At 41.6% G+C, this 20,399-nt stretch overlaps 5 protein-coding genes across 7 annotated transcripts; all 5 read right to left on the bottom strand.

The window, feature by feature from the left end:
* Positions 1–2,867: 2,867 nt before the first annotated feature.
* Positions 2,868–3,612, bottom strand: LOC117845566 (putative lipid-transfer protein DIR1). Its single transcript, XM_034726632.2, has one exon. It carries the CDS (start codon positions 3,507–3,509, stop codon positions 3,198–3,200), a length of 312 nt encoding a protein of 103 aa, XP_034582523.1. The 5' UTR covers positions 3,510–3,612; the 3' UTR covers positions 2,868–3,197.
* A 2,315-nt stretch (positions 3,613–5,927) lies between these two features.
* Positions 5,928–6,585, bottom strand: LOC117845628 (uncharacterized). The gene has a single exon (XM_034726690.2). The coding sequence runs from the start codon at positions 6,509–6,511 to the stop codon at positions 6,200–6,202; it is 312 nt and encodes a 103-aa protein (XP_034582581.1). The 5' UTR covers positions 6,512–6,585; the 3' UTR covers positions 5,928–6,199.
* A 3,231-nt stretch (positions 6,586–9,816) lies between these two features.
* LOC117845841 (putative lipid-transfer protein DIR1) lies at positions 9,817–10,493 on the bottom strand. The gene has a single exon (XM_034726927.2). The coding sequence runs from the start codon at positions 10,414–10,416 to the stop codon at positions 10,102–10,104; it is 315 nt and encodes a 104-aa protein (XP_034582818.1). The 5' UTR covers positions 10,417–10,493; the 3' UTR covers positions 9,817–10,101.
* A 2,231-nt stretch (positions 10,494–12,724) lies between these two features.
* Positions 12,725–13,369, bottom strand: LOC117842889 (putative lipid-transfer protein DIR1). The gene has a single exon (XM_034723412.1). It carries the CDS (start codon positions 13,259–13,261, stop codon positions 12,950–12,952), a length of 312 nt encoding a protein of 103 aa, XP_034579303.1. The 5' UTR covers positions 13,262–13,369; the 3' UTR covers positions 12,725–12,949.
* Positions 13,370–15,136: 1,767 nt separating this feature from the next.
* LOC117846329 (ABC transporter G family member 1) lies at positions 15,137–20,045 on the bottom strand. 3 transcript variants are annotated; one of them, XM_034727473.2, is made up of 8 exons: positions 19,387–20,044; positions 18,052–18,131; positions 17,482–17,946; positions 16,630–16,713; positions 16,405–16,524; positions 16,123–16,311; positions 15,952–16,038; positions 15,137–15,854 (listed from the first exon to the last, which is right to left on the bottom strand). In XM_034727473.2, exons 1-8 carry the CDS (start codon positions 19,832–19,834, stop codon positions 15,237–15,239), a joined length of 2,091 nt encoding a protein of 696 aa, XP_034583364.1. In that variant the 5' UTR covers positions 19,835–20,044; the 3' UTR covers positions 15,137–15,236. The 3 variants fall into 3 exon arrangements, with proteins under 3 accessions (XP_034583364.1, XP_072148197.1, XP_072148196.1); XM_072292096.1 differs by having other exon boundaries at positions 15,609–15,748; positions 15,907–16,038; positions 19,387–20,045; XM_072292095.1 differs by having other exon boundaries at positions 15,613–15,769; positions 15,907–16,038; positions 19,387–20,045.
* Between the last annotated feature and the right edge of the window lie 354 nt (positions 20,046–20,399).

The raw sequence follows: 20,399 nt of genomic DNA, 5'->3' as shown, positions 1-20,399 counted from the left end.
TCACAAGTTTGTGATATTAATTTTGTAGCAATCGATAGTATATCGTTAGATAAGTCAATTGTGAAGCTATACTTTTCCTATTCAATAGTTATATTAGGATAGCAAGTGAAATTTATGGATACAATCCTTTGGTTGAATAATTTGAAGAATCGAAATCTAAGGGTTTGCATGGTAGTTTTCCCAAAGATACTCCTGTCTCCTAGAATGATTCTAGTGGGGAGTAGCCCTGCCAAACTGCATTTTCCATGAAGCAATCCTAGAGTGATTCGGTTGGATTGATTCTTTGATAAGATGCTCGAAGCAATAAAGTCCAGCTTCTTGGGATTTACTTGCTCCAGGGAGTTTGTTCAAGAGAATAACTAGCAATAAATAAGAAAAATGATGCAAAGGTATCACTGGTGACACAAAGAGCAAAGGAGGGGCGCGTCGGCCGGTGATGAGAAAAATGAGAGGAGCCCTATGGGGAACAAGAAGGCATAAATGTGTCAAAAATGGAGGGCTATGGAGCTCGCCTGGTGGTCAATGACAGTCAACAGTTTCATGTGATCGGTGGCCGGGCATGGTGTGTGATGATGGCTAGCGTCGGAGATCTAAGGGTTGAGATCGTCAAGGACATTGGAAGCTACGAGAGATAAGCATCGGTATATGAAATAGACCAAGTATATAGAAGGTCGAACTTGAAGTTAGCTACCTTCCGATTCATTTCCAGCTCAACTGTGGATGAGCCAAATAGAATGAAATGAATCGAACCCAATTCAATTCCCCAAATTTTGGGTCAAATTATGTTATCAAATGTTACATGTACAAGTGTGTTTTCCGAATATATAATATGAGGCCAACCTTCAAGAGTTTTCTTCAGTACAAGATGACAACCAAACATCCGAAATGGATTTAGTCCATTACATTTCCCTAAAGCCTGTCCTTTTATCAGATGTAAATCTTTTATCAGACCAAATGGGACCTTAGAGCAACTTAAGAATCTTGTAAGCAAATTAATTAAGTAGTAGTTGTATTGGGTGGGGGCAATATACAGCAGCCTGTCCTTTTATCAGATTTAAATATTTTATTATGATGTAGTGCGGCCCGAGCAGATCAAATCTTTCTGACATATATACATTGTGCAATACAAAGTTTCACGCAGTTTTTGGACATTTGCGAGTATCAAATCTGGATTGAAGTAAAATAGGATATCTTGTCCATCATGAGTAGCACATCCTGGACCTGACAGGCATTTTGCTGCTTAGTACTAATAGTATCTTACATGATCTCCATCCAATTCACACTAGCTATCTGGAAAGCTGGAGTAAAACAAGATTGTAACTAAAGTGAACTTTTGCTCTCTCTCTCTCTCTCCCTCTCTCTCTCTCTCTCTCTCTCTCTCTTAGTGATGCTTGTAACTCGTAAGAAGCAAATAATCCTCTGCCGACCTAATTCCTCCATAGACATCCATGCACTAAAGGCTGGGCAGCTTTCCTTGACGAATTCATCTGGAGATTAAAGCATACTATCATGGTAAACACTCCATTTCGAGCTCGATATCTCCAAGCAAACGGCAGATCGTGCTGGGACGATCAATCGGTTGTGCTGAACGATAGGGACAGCCATATGTAGCAGAAATATCTTATGAACAAAAAGCAAGCAAAAAGTCACACAAAACAATCTGCCGACCTCTCCGTATAGTAGTGCCTGCACAGCTGCTGTATGTGCTTGCGCACTAGCTTATATGGCATGCCACGCCGCAAAGTGCAGTTCTTGGTCACCAAAGAAAATTGTTCTTTTTTGACACTAGCATGCGATAGATTTGCTTTTATGTATTTTCTTCCCTCTACTTTTGTATTGAAAAAGAACGATTCATGATTGCACTTTCAGAGCGAGAGATTGCATGAACTGAGAAATGGGAACATGCAAGTGACTCAGTTTGCAGAGGTTCTAGCAAGCCTGGTTGAATTACCCACTTGCATCTTTAGCAATACCAAATTAAATGCCTTGGCTAATTTGTTTCTAGAATATAATCTGGTATAAACTGTCATGTAAACATAACATAAACAGTTATTGGCAGGTCAATATGTCCATTGGGAGGGAAATGGTCCCTCAAATTATTTTTGAATAAATTCTAGGTTAAGAAATAACAAATACAACCTAAATAATTTGACGTAGAATTTAGCATGGAAAAATTGTGTACAGGAGAGTCCACAACAATTTCTTATTAAAGCAACACTGAGAAGTGTGGGAAATCCCAATGGTTCCTGTACAAACTATTGTTTATTTAGGTAACGAAATAATACACAAAAAGTTTACTATGATGAATGCACGGATAACTTCAATTGTTTTCTTCTGAAGACCAGAATGACTTTTGTACATGGCGTACTGATGGCTTGTACAATCTAGCGCTTCTTGATTAATTTCTTCTTAGGATACAGCTTTGGTTGGTATACTAAGATACATTAAAAACAACGATCCCTTGGTTACATATTTGCCTCATAAAAAGAAAAGAATCACAGTTCTGTAATTGGTCATTGGACCAGAATATAGCTGAGATACCTTTTTGTTGATGGTCCTCTTAATTTACTTACATTTTTACAACTTTTTCCAGTACTCGTGGAACACCAGCGATCGAAACTGGTGAGCTCTACTTTTGCAACATGAACTCTTATCCTATATCAATTGTGATGTTCTGATTTGCTGTGTGTATTTTTATTTTGTGTAGAGAAATATTGCCTCGCATGAATTCAAAACGGAAGAAAGTATTTTGCAATGTCTATGTAAAATGCTATAAGCACGCGAATGCTAATCCTACGATGATGTAATTTGAATAACATATTGTAGAAGCGCACATGCTTAATAAGCTACACAGTTAATAACACAGCTTTGCCAAGAACAAGATCATATATATCCATTTTGTGCACTGACACTATAAGGTCGTACAAAGTTACCGACACTCACTAACAATAATACTGATCATGACAACAGACGTGTAGACATACACTTGCATGGATCAAGCTGATGAGCTGAAACGAGCACACACTGAGCATATAACTCACACGCACACCACACGCTCTCACACAGAAACTAGATCAAGCCAATCAAGGAGCAGAGCACACAGGGCCTTTCATGCGCTCCACTTATTTAGTTAGCCATATGGAATAACAACTCCTGGCTGCTTCCATGTACGTGTGATTATTCATGCAGCTCATCGATCACGAGCAGTTGCCGGGCATGGTGAGGCCGCACTTGCCCGGCAGCGCCATGGCGCGGCTTGGGTCGATGTGGTAGATCCTCATCCATATGCCGGCGACGCCCCGGTAGCGGCAGATGCATCCCAGGTCGGCCTTACCAAGGGCGGCGCAGCACTCTGCCGACGGGTTGTCGGTCGGGTCATTGACGGCCGCCGCCGGCTGGCACAGCTTGAAGTCCTCGTTCGCCATGCCGCAGATGGCGTGGGTGCCCTCCATTGTGGCGAGGGCCACCAAGGCAATGAGCAGTCCGGCTAATGCCTGTTCCTTCACCATTGGATCTAATGTTTTCTTTTTGCTAGAGTTGGTGACTCGACTGTTTTGAGTTTTTGGCTGCTCTATGTTTTGCTTGAGCTGGTGTGGGGAGAGAGTTTGGTGTGAGGTCCTATTTATAGGAGCACAGTGTGGGACATGGTGCACTCATGCACTTGTATATATTGCTAAAATTGTCACAAGATATATTTCTTTGATCTATGTGTGATTCCCAGCTGTACACAAGTAACAAGTTCTTTGTCAGCATAAAGAAGAAGTGGTAGATAATGTGGTCCTTGGTTTTTTCATCACCAGCATAATTTCAGCATGCCTTCTTAATTTGCATTGGGTAAACCGGAACCCTATATGCTACTAACCAGTAACCACACAACTGGATTTGCCATTTGATAAAATTCGAAGACAATAAATCATCACCCACACACAAATAACAAACCATCATGAGAAGTCAGAAGTCAGTGTGTATCCATATTGGTATTTATGACTGATATTTGGAAGGCTAAGGAGCGAGGGAACAGGCTTGATCAAGGTGATTCTTTGTCAAAAAGAAAATTTAAATAAAATAGCCAGTCCAATGACTGATGAAGAGTATTACCAGCTTAATTGGAAAACGAGTAAACGACCAGGAAATGTTGGCTTGCAACTGGATAAGGGCTGCTGAAAATAAGCTTTTGCCTAGACAGAGTATACCATCGGTAAGGTGTCTAAGCATTTTATCCTATCAAAAGCCAGTGTGAAATTACTATATGGTGCTATAGTTTTTGTCATATAATATAAGATGTACCAATGAAAATTAGCAATCACATTCATTCCCTGGTTGTTTTTGTCGATACACCACTGCTCCATACAAATTTTAGTATGAAATGAGTATATTCTATCATTCCTTCCAGTTCCATGCGTCATATAATTTAATGAGCGCTAAATGAAATGCTTTCAAAATACAATAGCATTGATTTGCAGGAATTTAGCAGAGCTCTCTGTTAACTGGAAAAGAAGTTAAATTACAGTGTTGATATCTGTCCATCTTAAATGTACCCCATCGAATTCAGTAGTGCCGTTGGGTTGGGTAGGCGGCCATGATCTAGTATTGACATGGATATAGTTCAGATTTCACTGGTCATGCGTGATAGCATTTGAGGATCAGGACATGAAAAGCTGGATGCAGATATAGACAGGCACTACTTTATTTTTTTTGTCTATACAAAGAGTCTATGTCTATAGTAATTTTCTTCCGAGTGCAGGCTACCTTAATTTTGATGTTAATTACTGAACCCGGATGATTTTGTTAATTCACTGTTAATGGCTAAATTATCACAATAATTACTGTAAGAAAATGGTCATGAGGATGTCGGATGATGATATTCTTCCCTTTCCCCATTGTTAAAACTAAAAGTAATACTCTAGATTACAGTATTTTGTAGCAAGGTACAAATTTTGTACATTAGAAACATATAAAGTACTTCATGCAAAAGAATATATTTCTTCACTCAAACATCATCTGTGACTCAGAGTGAATTATATATTGCCTTACAATAAAGTACAATGATATATTGGGAGAAAGTTTAACATTTCCAGGGCATTACACCTCTATGAAAAACAAGGCTTTACCAGACGTTAATATTTTAGATCTAATGAAATAGTTGTGTGATTTGTCTCATCAATTCAAATTGTACTAATAATTGTCAGGCTGAATAATGATTAAGCTATACATGTGAGTTGCTTGTTTTATTGTGGCTTATTATTTTTAGTGATCACATACAAAAGAAAGCGAGAATAATCACAATATTGGTAGCAGGTGTGGACCATGCATCGCAGGGCGGACCGAAGGCCCGGCGAGCCTGGGCGGATTAAAATCAGTCGCCTATAGTTGTAGCTTGTTCTACCGAAGATGGAAGAGAGAGCTGCCATGGTCTTTGCCCGGGCTCTGTTCACTGGCAAGGTCCGCCACTGATGCATCGCAACCATCTGAAGAGTTTTACCTTTGAAGATGGACCATGCACGGCAACCATCTTGATGGTACAGTAATTCATGAATGAGAACACAAATTATATATACATAAATTAACCATTAACTGCAACTAATGCCTTCGAAACAATTCCAGCAATACAGATTCCTAGTTTAAGCATCTGAGCATCCAATTTCTCTATCTCTCCGTTGTCCACAATTGAGCTGCTGTAATGCAATTTTGCTAGGTTAATGACAATTTCACTCATGTGATTGCATCATAATAGAGACATCTATAGCAACCATTATTTCTTCTTCATTTCCACATCAAATTTCTTCTTAGCTACGTCCTCCTCGCTAGTATGTATAGTATAATATTCTAGCAGGATCTGAAAACTGTTCATACGTCATTAATTCCAACATATACCCGGATAAACTACTTTCACAAAGATTTGCTTTGACATATAAATCTCTGTCAGATTCACGCCAAATTCATACATTCATATTAATATGCCCAACTTTGCTGTGGATAAAAGACATATATTACATAAGACAGTCGTTCTGACATTACTTCTGCACTGATTGAGAAGAGCTCACTCGCGCACAGCTCAAAGATTGCAGTGCAGCGCCAGAAGAAGCACAGACATATCAGTCTTTTACGTGCTCCATTTATTCAATCTCGTAGCTATATAATACTACATTACTACCAGCGATTTGCATGCCTCCGATGGGCTGATGACCCCCGGCGATCATCAGCAGTTGGCCGGCATCGCGAGGCCGCACTTGCCCGGCAGCCCCATGGCGCGGTTGATGTCGATCCTGTAGAACCTCACCCACACGCCGGCGGCGTTCTTGTACCGGCACAGGCACGGCAGGTCTGCCCCCGCCAGGGCGGCGCAGCACTCCGCCGAGGGCTGGTCGGTGGGGTGGCGGATGGCCGCCGCCGGCTGGCACGCCCGGATGCCGGTGCTCGACAGGTTGCAGATGCCGTGCGCCATCTCGGCCGACGTGGCGAGGATCACCAGGACGGTCAGGAGCGCGCCCATTGCCTGTGCCTTCGCCATGGTTATGTGCTGATCAAGTTGTAAATTTGGGTGGTTTGTTAGGTCTAGGTTGTAGATTTGGTTGGTTTGAAGTTGTGAGGAGAGCGTTTGGTGTTGGGGTCTTATTTATAGGGTGAAGTTTTGATGGCTTTTAAGTAATATACACGCTGCCTGTTTCAGATATTACAAAGTGATCCTTACTCCTCGTTTTCGAGTACATTGCGACGGCCCTGCAGGAAAAAAAAAGCTTCTTTTCCAGCAGTAAAATACACATTTGAAAAAAGGTAAAAAGTAAAGCTTGATCGTTCATCGTGATTTCAGCACTAAGGAGCACAACATTATTTATTTTTAAAAACCTGACGTGGTTAACTCACTAGCTACAATCCAACAATCCTTGAGAGGAAACTGATCGACTACCTCATCAATAGATGTAACATAATAGTCAAGTACATTTATCAAAATCCATTCAAGTAAGGTGCGTAGGAGTGGAATTGCATCCTATCGTAATAAATCCAAGTCTGTCGTCTTGGCCCCTTCATGATCAGTAATAGATTCACAATGAAATGTTGATGTATAGTGGCCATTTCTAATAAACAGTAGTTTGCACACATATAGCACTTTTGTATTTTGGGAGAATTCTATAGTTTATAAAGGTATCATATAAACAATTCCAATATGTTTTTTTTATACAAAGCCTGATCAGAGTTGACATTTTCTATTGAACATGCAGGAGAACCGCATGGCATTATATGGAGAGACATAATGGAACTGTGTAACTACAACACGCTAGTCTCATTAGAATTTGGATCATGCTCAACATCGGTGCGTTCATCTAAAAACGTTTGATGCAATAGAAATAATTGATTATTTGATAAATTAGAGGTCAATGCTTAATCTTGGAGACCTCAACTCAAACAGCACCTTATATTTTAGAACAGAAGGAATATTGAAAAGCATTCAAAACTTTCAAGGCTTTGTGCATGCAAATGGATTAGTGTAAGTTTTCTACAGTTCTTTACTTACTGCGGCCCGTAGCGGAGCAATTAGGGATTCAAGTTTTGGTTTTTCCCCCCTATATCTTGGTCGATCCAGAATTCACTCATACGAACTTACTCCATTGCTTTTTCTGTATGGATATGATTCCGCCTAAGACATTCATGCATGCAGCAAAGGCTGGGCAGCTTTCCTTGACGAATTCGTCCGGATATCGAAGCACTACTGTCATGGCAAACACTCCATTCTGAGATTGATATGATGTCTACGAGCAGCGAGCTGCTGCTGATAGATCGTGCTCTGCTGACATCAGTCAGTTGTGCCAAATGATGGGGACGGCCACATATAGCAAAAATATCCTGATCAACAAAAGTGAGCAAAAGTATAGTAGCAGAGATAATATATGCCGACCTCTCTTCATAATGTCTGCACAGCTCGTGATATGCGCGTGCGATGGCATGCCAGGCCGTAAGCGCAGTTTGGTGCATGAATTTCTTTGTTTAGTTTCCTGTCCTTTTACTACTGCATTCAAAGGAATGACAGCAATCGTTACTGCACTTTCGAAGATCGGATGGAAGTAAACAATGGGGAAGATCGGATGAAAGTAAACAATGGGAACAAGCAAGTGGCTCAGTTTGCAGGGTTCTAGCTGACCTGGTTTAGTAGTTGCCCATTTTAGTAAATAACAAAGTCACTATGCAATTAACCAGAAAGAAAGACTAAACCCTGGAGAGAGATTAAAAGGAAACATAGAGACGCCTAGTATTTCTTTAGTCTGGATGATGTAATTAAAGTAAACTTTCATTCAATTATTTCATGATTCGGTTCTTATAAATGCCAAACATGTGCTAAAAATTACGGAAAAATCGTAATAACACCAGACTAATGGAATATCAGAGCATGTACGGGAATTCCAATAATGGTTGCAGTCGCAAACTGTTGTTTCTTTTAGATGATGGAATATGATACACAAAGTACACCTTAACATTAAAAAGCATTGATTTCGTTTTTATAGTTTATTAAGGAAAATATAATGGTTGAAGTCAGGAAACGACTCCCATCATTGTTAATTTCTAATGTACGGTTAAAATACGCCGAACATTTTAGTTATTAATTACTGCATAAAATACTATTTACTATGTATGCATGCCCTCGTCCCAGGACGCAATTCGAATTAATAACATGCTAGAATCTGATTTAGTTTGTAGAACATGCTTCTGTATCCATATGCTTCTAAATCGTCACAGATAGTATTCCGCAGAACTTAGGGCTTGTTTGGCAGGGCTGTGGTTGTAGCTGAAACGGCTCTGGCTCCTCTGGTGGAGAAGCTTCTCTGGTGAAGCTGAAACCGTTCTAAAAAGTGTTTGATAGAACGGCTTCTCGTGCCCCTCATAAGTGAATGGAAGTGGTGAAATGTCCAATTTACTCCTACCAAATTGATTTAGTTGTTCATATAAATAAAAAAAGTTAATGAGTATAATTGCATATTGATCATTTTTTTCTTTTTCTTCTTTCTCCCGTTCCTTTTCTCCCCTCCTTTTTTCTCTTCCATTTTCCCCTTTCTATTTTATTCCCTTCCCTCCTACCTTGTCTTCCTTATCTGAACACCCTCATCCTCTCCACGAGCCACTCCCATTCCTCCTCACCACCCTTATCCTGCCAGGAGCATGCTCCGACGCCGGATGGCCTGAGCGCTCCACTCTGGCTTCGCCGTCCCGATTCATTGCCGCACGAGTATCTCCACCACCATGGCTTCCCATCCCGGCCGGCGCGCTGCGTCGCCGTTGCCTTTGGTCTTGGCCATGCGAATGCTGCTACTGCCACCCATCTCAGGCATGCAAGTGCCGCTGTAGCTTCTCATCCCAACCCCGCAAGCGCTGCTGCCCACCGCCTACTCCTCCTCCCCGCCTCTTGCTCCCATCCATTTCTACCGCCGCCCAGGCACCCACCGCCACCGGGCACCTACGCCCATGCCGCCGTCTTCCTCCACCCTACCTCCCCGCGTAGCTGCCTTCCTCCACCCACGCCTTGCCCGCGCCCGTCGTCCTCTACTGCTGCCTCGCCTGGCCGCTCAGGGGCAAACTTGGGGCTTCAGTCCCGCAGACAGGGAGGAGCTGCAGAGAGCTGTTTTTTTTGCTCCCGCACATCCTTCTGGCTCCTCTCAGCGTATTTTCAGGAGCTTCTCAAATGAAACTATTTGCCCTCCTACCATTTGGCAGGGCTTCGGGTGGAGCCGGTGGAGAAACACCTCCCGAAGCCTACCAAAGGGAGCCTTAGAGTCTTACACTTAAACTGATACTGATAGACAACAAACGTCGCACTTCTGCACACACTTTCATGTGAAAGCAATTTTAATTATTTCAGCACAGGCACTATAAGGCTAGCAGCCTTAGAGTCTTACACTTAACATTATGAACTGATAGACAACAAACGTCGTGCACTTCTGCACACACTTTCATATGAAAGCAACTTTAAATATTTCAGCACAGGCACTGTAACACTAGCACACAAGGCCTTTCACGCCCTTCCGCTTATTGAGCTAGTCATATGGATGCACGATGTACGATCATAGACTCTTTTTTTTTTGCGGGAATGCGATCATAGACTCGAGCATGGCATCACGAGCAGTTGTTTGGCATGGTGAGGCCGCACTTGCCCGGCAACGCCATGGCGCGGCTGGGGTCGATGTGGTAGATCCTCATCCATATGCCGGCGACGCCCCGGTAGCGGCAGATGCATCCCAGGTCGGCCTTACCAAGGGTGGCGCAGCACTCCGCCGACGGGTTGTCGGTCGGGTCATTCACGGCCGCCGCCGGCTGGCACAGCTTGAAGTCCTCGTTCGCCATGCCGCAGATGGCATGGGCGCCCTCCATTGTGGCGAGGGCAACTACAATGGCAAGCAGCAGTGCAGCTAATTTCTGTGTTTTTGCCATTGTGTCTAATGTTAATTTTCTTGCAAGAGCTACTGACTTGGTTGTTTTGGGTTTTCGGCTCTATGTTTTGCGTGAGCTGGTGTGAAGAGAGAGCTTGGTGCGAGTTCCTATTTATAGGACCATAGTGTGGAACATGTCACGCTCTTACTGATAAGTATTGCTACTACATACCTAATATTCCTGTGATAGTTCTTTCGATCGACGTGATTTCCAGCTGGACACAAGTTCTATATTGCTAATAAAAACAAAAGTGGGAGATCATATGTGTGGTCCTTGCAAAGAGAAAAATGTTAAGGAATTCATAACTGGTAAAGAATTTCGTCCTCGTTGGACGCCTCCAGGTCTCTGAGAATTGATGGGCCACAAACTTCCATTGTACAATATATTTAAAATTGAACAAATCTTTTTAAGAGTGTGAAATTCCGTTTGAGATAAAATTTAAGTTTTCAAATATATATATAGCCAAGGTTTTGAAAGTTTGGATACTATATGTCACTAGATGATCTCATTATTTTTCAAGAGTTACATTATTAAGTTGTTGATAGTGTCGTCAATTTTTTATAATTTTTCTATTGTGAATTTTTTGACAGTAATTCTTAGTCAATAATGTTTTGCTGGAATTTTTTTCACCATTAGTAGGAAAAAATGCAAAAAAAAATTACAATGCAAACACCATTGGCCATTTGAGAAGCTTCTAAATGAAAATGAGATTAACTAACAGAGCCACGCACAAATAACCATCAACATCGTGAAATGTTGGAACTTGTGCGTGCGTGCGTGTGTTTCGAAGATGATAAAGTATGCTTGAACGACTTCGAAAGCAAAGCGTTGAAGAAATCTAAATAAAACGACGACAAAACAATCAACTTGTCAAGAGTGCTATCTAGCTTAATTGGCAAACTAGCCAGGACTGGCTTGAGAGAGGACAAGTGCTTCTAAAAAGGTTTTGCCAAGAGACGATTTAGTGTCAGTGTTTGGTTATTCTCTCTTATGTAGGAGTATTTTTAAGGGTACCGTATGGTACTATAGTTTTTGTGTTATATATAGAATCTAGTTATCTATAAGATAGAAGCTCCAATAGACTACAAGAATTAATCAGATATTCAAATTTATAACTAGATAATTGTTAACTGAGAATACAAGCTAAATGTTTTGACCAAATCTTCTATTCAGCCCATGGTAGTTTTCATCCATACACCACTGCTCCATAAAAAATCCATTAAAAACATATATATAGACCAATTGCATCTTTTCTTTCAGTCGTGTACTTTAGTTAATTATTCTAGGTAGGTCAAATGAATTAATTGTTTTTAAAAGTACTGTAGCGTGATACATGTTTAAGTTCTCGTGGTGTTCTGCAAAAACTTAACAGGCCTTGATGAGAATTGCATAAGAAAATCATACTGCCTAAATATGTTCTAGTGTCAATGTCTGGCTATCTAAATGTAATTCTGTGCCGACTTCAGTAGTGCTATTGCCTATTGGGTTGGGCAAGCACCCATGATCGAGTGTCCATGCATGATCGATAGCTCAGGTCTTACTGGTCATCCATGATAGCATTTGAGGACCAGGGCTCCAAAAGTTTGATGCAGATGTCGACAGGCACTAAATTTTTTTGTTAAAACACATATATCGTCTTTGTATTGACCATTTTTTCAGCCAATTGCCAGCCAACACTAGCTGGATGCGCTGATATAAATCGAAGGAATTCACGATACAATGCTATATACACAGTTCATTGTTCTATTCGGCTTGTTATTTCTGGACTCTAGCTATCGCAGACAAAAGAAAAGCTACCAAGCACAATAATATTTAATGAGTTGCTTTATGGCGCTGTAATCCAAGAGCGAGTGTTTGCCTCCGTACAAAGACTGTGCCAACCGTCTCCACTACCAACCAATCCCGCCTAAAAGTTTAAACTGATAGGAAAATGTGAGCAATTCACTTGTACTTCAAAAACTTGCCCCAAAATCATGTCTCCAAAGCAATTTCAGGAATACAGATTATTCCTAGTTAATTAAGCATCCAATTTCTTACTCTCATGTGAAGATAGAAGCTTTAATTTTCCTAGTAGGATGATAGCCATGATCAAGGGCTTGTCAGTGACATTTTCATAAACTTTTCACTCATGTGATTTTTTCTGAATATACTACTATGAACCATGTCTGGAAAAAGTACATGCTGCAAAGATTTTTCTTCTCTTCCACGATGCAGTTTTCTCTCTCCTTTCTCCCATCGCTAAAATATCTAAAAATAGTGCATCTGGTATTTATCCAGTATACATTTGAAGACTCTATACTCCCACGACTTGAAAACAAATGATTTTCATTAAGGATTGCTCGACAAACACAAATAAAGCTCTGTGAGAGTCATTAAAGATCCTCCATTCATACTTGCGTCCAACTTAATTTGCAGTGGACGGGACATACAATGCATAATACAGTTCTGACACACAGGTCTTTTACGGGCATCATTTATTCGATCACGTAGCTACATAGTAGTAGTTGTATACGCAGCAAGGCACCGGTGATCATCAGCAGTTGGCTGGCATCGCAAGACCACACTTGCCCGGCAACGCCATGGCGCGGTTGATGTCGATCCTGTAGAACCTCACCCACACGCCGGCGGCGTTCTTGTACCGGCACAGGCACGGCAGGTCGGCCCCCGCCAGGGCGGCGCAGCACTCCGACGACGGCTGGTCGGTCGGGTTGCGGATGGCCGCCGCCGGCTGGCATGCCCGGATGCCGGTGCTCGACAGGTTGCAGATGCCGTGCGCCATCTCGGCCGACGTGGCGAGGACCACCAGGACGGTCAGGAGAGCGCCCATTGCCTGGGCCTTTGCCATGGTTGATTGGTTACTAACTTACTATATGTGTTCAAGGTGTAGCTTTGGGAAATAAGATAGGGGCCTCGATTTATTGGTTTGGCTGTTTTAGAGTTGTGAGGAGAGTGTTTGGTTCGGGGCTCTTATTTATAGGGAAAAACTTTGTAGTTTTGCTGACTAGTAGCTGCTTGTTTCAGATATTTTGATGTGGTCCTTGTTGCTCCAAATCGCCTCTCAAGGAAGAAGCTTTGTTTCCCAGTAGGAAAATTCACACGTGAAAGGTTGAAAAGTAGTGCTTGATTCATAGCAATTGAATTTCAGCACTAAGGAGATCGTTGACTACTTTTTCCTAGAAAGAGAAAACGGGTTGTGGTGATGGTTCAGTCTCCACTTCCCTCCATCTTCCCTAGAAGGAATTTTTACAATCATTGGAAGATAACTGAACATTTGATGTAATAGTAAGGTACATTCATGGATTTAAGTATATATGGTTACGCCTGCGAGGGCATCAGTTGCATCTACTCCCTCCATTTGAAATTATAAGGCTTCTTTTACAGCATAATTCATAATTATTGCAAAACAAAGTTGATATCATTACATTCGTATTCAAAAATATTTTTATATTCCTATTGAACAGTTACTGTAAATGTTAGCAATTGGTTCAAATGGAATATACTTCGATTCACTGATGAAGATGTCTCAATGGCATAGATTCTATTTTCACTAGTCCTAAATAGATTGCACATATTTATAAATTTAACTAGAAACGGGGATGTGTATGATACATCCCTCCACGAATTTCAGTGCCAGACTCGATATTTTCCTCTGTAACTGGGGATCTCGAGAATATATATCTACAACTTTCATCATGTAAATATTTTGCATTTGACACCATATTTGTGGTGTGCCAATTGAGCTAGCTATATGGTCCTAGCCGCGCCTGATGGGGCTATTTTGGATTTTGCTGATCACCTTCCTTCCTATTTGGATCCTTTCTATGGGTTTTTGAAGGAACACCTGAATGCTGTTATATGCTTTTAGAAGGCCTATTTTATTGGGGGCTTGACCGATCAGTTTGAGGCTGAAGTAAGTTATTTTGCAAGATTCCTCTATATTGGGCCTACCGAGGCCCATTGCCCATACATGATGATCCTTGATCTTCTAGAAGCCCATCACTGAAAGACCCCTGTTTATTTGCTAATTTTTTTGTCTAGTACAGCTTTTTCCAGAAGTATATCTAGTTTATATCGATCCCATATGGAGAAGCACGAGACTTATACCTACAAATGAATTCCTAAATGATTGCACGATATCTTTAGATAGGAAGTATTGCGGGATTTATGGCTATATTGAAAATACTCAAAACAAAATAAATTGAAAAGAATATAATAGATGGAGCCAATCAAGAAAAGATAGGATGGATACACGAGAACCATGTAGCTAATTAATGTTTCGCATAGTCAGGAACTTATATAACCATGATATGGAAAGAAAGAACATCAGCAGTAGTCAAACATAGATGATACTTGGAAGAAGAACAACCCTGCATTTAGGGTTGCAAATTGTCTTGGTGAGACTAAGTGTATCTAGCACCCCTCTTTTTTAACAAATTAAACTAATTTTCCAAATGGGATCTCATTTTTATAACAAGTACCCCTCCGTCCAAAATTACTATTTGTTTTGGCTTTTCTACGTACATAATTTTTACTATGTATTTAGACATAGTATATATCTATATGAAAATCAAAAGCTCTGTATCTAGAAAAAGCCAAACCGAATAGTAATTTGGGACGGAGGAAGTATCATTTAGTAGACTAAATAGGCGATGTATTGGCTGTGTTGATGTTGGCTTCTCTATATGGGATCAATATTAATTAAATATACTTTGAACACCAATACAACCAACATCAATAGGTTCCATTGGATTTAATATTACAATCTATACAATACAACCAACCGTTGATAGCATGACTTGGGGGATAAGAAAAGGTATTCATTACACTTTAAGTGATATACATTTAATCATGGGTCTTACTGCCTCACCTACCTTTATAATAACTAAGAAAAGCACCCTATAGATCAAGACCATGGCAAGCAATATGGCAAGATCCACCCACTTCGAGTAACCCATCTCCACTTGTAAGTAGGTCTTAAGGATGTACTCACCACTAATAGTGAGTCCCTCTCCTAAATTCTCAAATGCTAAACCCAGAAACTCGTTCTTGTAAAGTCCTTGAGTGGCATATTTGTGGTAGGAGATATAGTATGTCGGATACTTCCATATGGGTTTTGGAAGGTCACTTGGAAGCCTGAAGAAACCAGCATTTAGCATTAGTAGTCCTTGGATTCCTGATCCAGTGATTATGCCAAGAAGAAAATCAGGCACAATGGCTGCAACAATCATCATCAATCCCTCAACCAGCATTGTGCATGCCCATAGCACTGCTGCGAAGTAGACGAAGTGATCAAAGCTTCTTTGAAGCCCAGTCAGGTAATAAGCTATTGCACCTGGTATTATAGAGATGATCCCTAAGTATGGTGTTGATGAAAGTGTGTTAGAGATGACGAATGCAGTAGCATCATAATGACCACTCAGCTGCTCTTTTCTGAATATCTGCATTTGCCAAAAAAACAGAGAGCAATGAAATACAGGTCTGCAACACTACCTCACGAAAACTAAGACATATCTCCATTGGTATTGACATCTGCACCTTCATGTCCTCGACAAATGATGGGAATCCTCCAATTGACATCATTGTCAATAGAGTTGATGTAAACATTATCATAGAGGCTCTTGCCTGAAATGCTCAAGGAGTGCCATGGCATTAAATACACAAGCTTTCCAATGCTTTAGTATGCATATAATGATTTAATCTTCTTACCTGGATTGATGCAAAACTGTAGCCAACATTGCAGAAAATTGTTCCAATGCTCACACAAATGCCTATATAGATACCAAATCGCAACCAATAGTAGCCCAGATCTCGATGCATGTTAGTACATGACCTTTTGGTTAACACTGCACATTTGGTAAAGAAAGCAGCTTGCCTTTTCTTAGTTAAAGGTGCACCCTGTTGAATTATTTCAAAGGTGATGTAAGAATATCAGTCATACATATGTATCCATGATATAGCTTGTTCGACTAAACATAGAGACTTATATACCTCCATTGTAAATGCTTCATTTTTCATTCCTAAACTCCCCCGAGATATTAAGGAATCTACTAAAGTTTGTATGACTTCATCCGCGCATGGTAACATAAGTGTGGACCCTTCATCAAATTCCTACTCAAATGATTTTTCTTGTAAGCATAAGATAACATATGCACATACTAAGCATATACCAAGAATGCACAAAGAATATAACCATAATATACCAGATATAGATACCTCAAAATCTTTATTTATCATCGTTAAGAAGTGATCTGAAGGGTTCCTTCTCAAGGGACATGGGTAGCCATTAGCATCAAAGAACTGCACAAACCAAACAAGTCATATGTAAAATAACGTATTTGAATGGACAACGTCATGTGCTTATGCAGTAAACATAGCATGGATATGCACACAACACAATGTGTAAAGAAGGTAAGATAGGGAAAGATGTGTGGTTCATGCTAATGATTTTACATGTACCTACAGTTGGGAATGCATATTCTACAAGTTGTACTTAGAAGCAGTACTTATGAAATACTCTTTTGACATTATCTAATTAATAAGACTAAGGAATATATTTAGAACATTATATTCGAGACCATGGCTAAGCCTTCCTAATTAAAAATAGTTCACCAACAAAAATAGTCTTGTCAAGGAAGAATGGACAAAAATAATAATTGCACAAGCATGAACCTTCTGTTGATAACATGCAAATAAAATGCATTATATTTATATTTTGCTGGATCTGCTTGTGTGGATGGGTTTAGAACGAGTGAAATCATATTGGCAATTGGTTCAAGGGAAAGCAATGTGTTTTAGCTAGCTACTAGTTGTTTGAACTTTCTACTAAAAGTTATAAAGAGCAGTTAGTGTTGAAAGCCATCTTATTGGCATTATGTTGAATGGTACATGGTGGTCCATCTGTCTTTTTTTTTATCATATTAATAACATCTGCACAGCCACTTGAGCCCATTCAAATACAAATAACCATCACATGATGTACAGTTAATCTGATGCAACCAAGTAACCAACAACTAATTAACAACTGAAAATGCGCCATGCATGGTAGCAGCTAGAGGTATCACTAACCTCGATGGCCTCCGCTGCTGGGCCGAAGTAGACCATCCTCCCATACGCCAGCAGGCAGAGGCCATGGAAGAGCTGGAACACCTCGCTGCTGGGCTGGTGCACGGCGGCCACGACGGTCATCCCCTCCGCCCGGGCCAGCCCCGCGATGCGGCTCATGACGTGGAGCGACGCGGCGCTGTCGAGCCCGCTGGTGGGCTCGTCGAGGAACACCAGCGCCGGCGACGCCAGCAGCTCGACGCAGATGCTGACCCGCCGCCGCTGCCCGCCGCTGATCCCCTTGCACACACGACCGCCGATCCGGCTCCCGGCCACCGCGGCCAGCCCCATCTGCCGGATCGCGCGGTCGGCGCGCGCACGCCTCTCGGCCGCCGGCACCGAGCCCGGCAGCTGGAGCTCCGCCGACAAGTGGACGGCCTCCGCCACCGTCAGCGTCGCCATCAGCAGGGTTTCTTGGGTCACGTAGGCCTTCAGTATGGTCATCAGTTAATGCAGGGGCAGTATTGGTTGTGTGGAAACGTCGAAACTTTATTGCTTTCGAGATCCGTGGACAACTATAATATAATAACTTACGGATGTTCCGAAAGCAAGCTTCTCTCGTCGGCCATTGATCAAGATGCTACCCGTCTTTTTCTTGTCGTTCCCAAGTCGTCCTGCATTAAAGACACACATGGATACTCGCTCTTTGTCTGTGAAGAAACTATTCCTGTAATCCTGTTCTAGAAGACATCCATGTACTACCACTCAAGTCATCGAACAAAGGCACCGGTGACGTGTGAGCTTGAAGGCCTGGTGCTAAAGCTAACTAAACCCTGGTCACTATCCTATCCATGCATGCTTGATGACAGAAAACATCCTTACTCCCTCCCTCGGTCCCAAATGAATCATTCTAGATTTGCTGCTCTCAGTCAGACTTTCTTATGTTTCATCAAGTTTATACGAAAAACTAGAAAATGTACTGTTTCTTTTAAATATTAATATAATCATATTAGGGGGCAACCTCTAAAAAAAAGTATGAAATAAGTGCCATTAAATTCATCATGAGATATATTTTTATAATATACCGATTTGATGTCATAAGCACTGTTATTTTTCTCTATAAATTTGGTTAAAATTAAGAAAGTTTGATTTAAGATAAACCTAGAATGACTCTTTTTTTGGACGGAAGGAGGGATGTTCATATGTGGTTACTCTAATTAAACATGAAATGCTTTTTCTAAATATGTATTTTAATCAAAAAAATTTCTGATACAAGTTAAAAAGTAAAATTAAAATAAAGGTGGATCTTATTTGCACATGTTCAATAAATACATGCAAATTGAGTACATTTCACCTCTTATTTTCTCCATTTTCAACTCCGATAGAATAAACCCTGCGGTTATAATTAAATGCCGTTTTTTATGGCAAAAGGTAGAAGTGTGACTCTGGTCGTGCCGTGCCGACCCAGCCGCTTCGGTCCTAGACTCTAAACACATTAGGCATGGTTGACTGTGTCGGTACGGCACGACAACTCTTTGCCTAGGCAGAAGAATGGTCCATAGCAGTGGCGGTGTCTCATACACTGCAAACAAACAACCTAGTTTTGGATGAATTCAGCGTACTTTGAGCATGTGGCTGTCGGTTTCTTTGTGACTTTATCTTTGTTGCATTGGGTGGCATACTGGCATGCCTAATGTGGTGCAAATTATGGACCGGTGGCAGTTGGCCAATACTGGGAGACATGGCAGATCTGTCTATCGAAATAAGAGGGTGGTAAGATATCACAAGTATAGAAGCTACCCCTGCTGCATGGTTTGGGATTGCCCAAAATTTCATCTAATATATATAGACATTACCCGTTTTCATGTTATTACCAAATTCTTAAGACCTTGATTATCACGCGAGGCAAATGATTATGGAACAACTCACCAGCTAGGGCGTCAAGTAGGGTGGTCTTGCCACAACCCGAAGGCCCCATAAGAGCCAGAACTTCTCCAGGGCGTGCACACCCGCTGAGCCTGTCGAGAATCACTGCACGGCTCCCCTTCCCACTGGAGGCTGTCACCGTGAGGTCCTCCCATGTCAGGAAAACCCTAGGCCTGGCATCCTCTGGGCGAAGATCACGGTCTCTTGCTCCAACACAGTCCAGTGGATGACAGCCGACTCGGCCGCCGCCGTCATCCGCCGCATTGGCCGGAGCATCCGCTGGCGACGGCGGCGCGGCAGAACGCCGGAAGGGCACAAAGATGGAGCTGAACGAGCTGCACACCGCCCAGCTGCTACATGATGACATCACTGTTTGCCCGGTGCTCGACACCCTGAGCGGTCTGGTCGGGCTCGGTGTCGGTGCCCATCTTGGTAACGGTGAGGCTGCCATGGATCGACGATCAGTCGATCACTAGAGCTATGAGCCTCGCTATGACTGTAGTCTGTAGATGTGTGTGTGTGCACGTTGTTTCAGTAATATTGTTTCTTACTAGACTTTTGTGATGCTTTGTTGGTTGTGGCATATGATGAGGCTCTTAAATACTTGCCAAAGAGGGTATGTTGTGGTGTTTTTTGTAGCACCGTGTTTTGCTACTTCGATCTACTACCTGTCCAATTTATAGAGAGCAGAACAAGAGGATGGTTAAGGCGGGAAGGACTAATTCATTTTCCTTTTCTTGTGCTCTTTGTAGACTCCTTTCAGTAGGGGGCCCCATCGCTCCTGTTTCCACAGGAAAAGGGGGTGTTTGGATACCAGTAGCTAAACTTTAGCCCTATCACATCGGATGTTCGAATACTAATTAGGAGGACTAAATATAAGCTAATTATAAAACTAATTGCAGAACTCCTAGGCTAAATCGCGAGACGAATCTATTAAGCCTAATTAATCCATCATTAGCGAATGGTTACTGTAGCACCATATTGTCAAATCATGGACTAATTAGGCTTAAGAGATT

This window comes from Setaria viridis, chromosome 2 (genome assembly GCF_005286985.2).
Source record: "Setaria viridis chromosome 2, Setaria_viridis_v4.0, whole genome shotgun sequence".
NCBI lineage: Eukaryota > Viridiplantae > Streptophyta > Magnoliopsida > Poales > Poaceae > Setaria > Setaria viridis.
This window is presented reverse-complemented; position numbering and strand designations above follow the sequence as displayed.